At 58.3% G+C, this 1,928-nt stretch overlaps 1 protein-coding gene across 1 annotated transcript; it reads left to right on the top strand.

Annotated features, from left to right (window-relative positions):
- Positions 1–8: 8 nt before the first annotated feature.
- Positions 9–608, top strand: GJB3 (gap junction protein, beta 3, 31kDa; the record flags this gene model as incomplete). The annotated part of the gene is made up of 1 exon (XM_010151953.1): positions 9–608. A coding segment is annotated over one exon (600 nt), but the record flags the coding sequence as incomplete, so codon positions are not given.
- Between the last annotated feature and the right edge of the window lie 1,320 nt (positions 609–1,928).

Below are 1,928 nucleotides of genomic sequence, written 5' to 3'. Positions count from 1 at the left end.
ACTTCTTCCCCATCTCCCACATCCGCCTCTGGGCCCTGCAGCTCATCTTTGTCACTTGCCCTTCCCTCCTGGTCATCATGCACGTGGCTTACCGGGAAGACCGCGAGAAGAAGAACCGGGAGAAGAATGGGGAGAATTGCCCCAAGCTCTACAGCAACACGGGCAAGAAGCACGGTGGGCTGTGGTGGACCTACCTGCTCAGCCTCTTCTTTAAGCTTATCATAGAAATCCTGTTCCTCTACCTCCTCCACAAGATGTGGGACAGCTTCGACTTGCCACGGCTGGTCAAGTGCGCCAACGTGGAGCCCTGTCCCAACACTGTGGACTGCTACATTGCTCGGCCAACGGAAAAAAGGGTCTTCACCTATTTCATGGTTGGAGCCTCCTCCATCTGCATCGTCCTCACTGTCTGTGAGATCTTCTACCTCATCTTCAAGCGGGTTGTGCGGAGTGCACGGAAGTGGAGGAAGTCCGTGAAGCGCTCCGTCAGCTACAGCAAAGCCTCCACCTGCCAGTGCCACCTCAAGGCTGAGGAGAAGGACAACAAGTCCCAGACGAGGTGTGTGACACTCCTGCAGGCCTTGGCTCCCAACCTGACTGCTGTCTGACGGGCTGCTGGGAGGGGACGAGGGAGGGAGATGTGCCCACAGGTGGCTGGCCCCAGTGGTGGCCACCAGTAATGCCACCACCAAGCTCTTCATCCAGATCCTCCATGGCTCTGAAGGGAGGGAGGCACACCCATGGGAACTCTCCTGCTTGGGACCGTGGGCATCTCCCTGGGTGTCACAGCAGTGAGGGCATGCTTGGTGGGGAGGGGGGGCGCTGGCTGCCCACGGGCATGCCTGATGGTGTCTGTTCTTTCCACAGAGGAGAGGAGCTGTGAGCTTGCCCATCCCACCAGTTCACCTTCCCTTGGCTCAGCAGCTTTTCAAGCCTGTCAAGTCCCCGAACCCTCGAGAGTCAACCACATGAATAAAGACTAAACCCAACAAACCGAAGTCCCCTGAGAGAGGCCCATGTGTGCCTGAGCAGCTGCAGGTAAGGCGGGGGCAGCCCCAGAGCTCTGCCAGCTGCATGCCTTGGTGATGCAGGGCTTGGACATCACACCGACACAGACACCATGCATGACTCTGCCGTGCATGACTCTGCCGAGCAACCGGCCTCACGGCGGCAGCCAGCACTCTCCAGCCCGGCAGCGAGCCCAGCCGAAAGCTGCAGGGATGAAGCCATTGAGCTTGGAGGGCACACAGGACTGGGGCTGGCAGGAGGGAGCATAGGGGCTCCCATGTCCCAGCAGCTGCTCTTGGGTCCTCCAGCACTGCTGCTCCCGTGCTGGGTATCAATGCATCAGTCAGGGCTGGTGTCACCCACCATGGTGACAGCCCCCAGTTTGCCAACTGGGGCAGGACTAGCTTTCCCCCCTTTGCTCGTGCAGGCACGGTGCCGGTGCCTGCCCAAATGGCTTCGCTGGCTCTGCTGCTCCCCTCAGTGCCTTTGTGCCCCCTCTCAGACGGACGCATCATGCACAGCATCAGCTACGGATCCAAAGTGCTCCAACACGGACCCAATAAAGGTGCAGTTTGTAGACACTGGGATCTGCTCTGTGCACTGTGAATCGAGGGGGTTGGTACGGGCAGAAGAAATGGATTTGTAGAGGTTCCACAGGATCCTGCGGCCGGGTTCTCCTCGCTCCCACTCGAGCCAGGGCAGCACGGGTTGAGCCGCGGGGCTGATGCGCCCCGCAGCTGCCCGCTCTGCCTCCTCACGGCTTGTCACACCTCGTTAAACTTTAATTCACCAGACCCGCACGCTGGCCCCCGAGGAAATCAAGGAGGGATCAGCACCAATTATTTACTAAACCTTTATAAATATTACAATAAATAGAAATTATTTCCATTTAATCTCTCCTTAAGCAGCGCTGTGTGGAG

The sequence above is a fragment of the Eurypyga helias genome, unplaced genomic scaffold, assembly GCF_000690775.1.
Source record: "Eurypyga helias isolate BGI_N326 unplaced genomic scaffold, ASM69077v1 scaffold27835, whole genome shotgun sequence".
Classification (NCBI taxonomy): Eukaryota; Metazoa; Chordata; class Aves; order Eurypygiformes; family Eurypygidae; genus Eurypyga; species Eurypyga helias.
The sequence above is the reverse complement of the archived record's forward strand: the minus strand, read 5'-3'. Positions and strand labels throughout refer to the sequence as shown.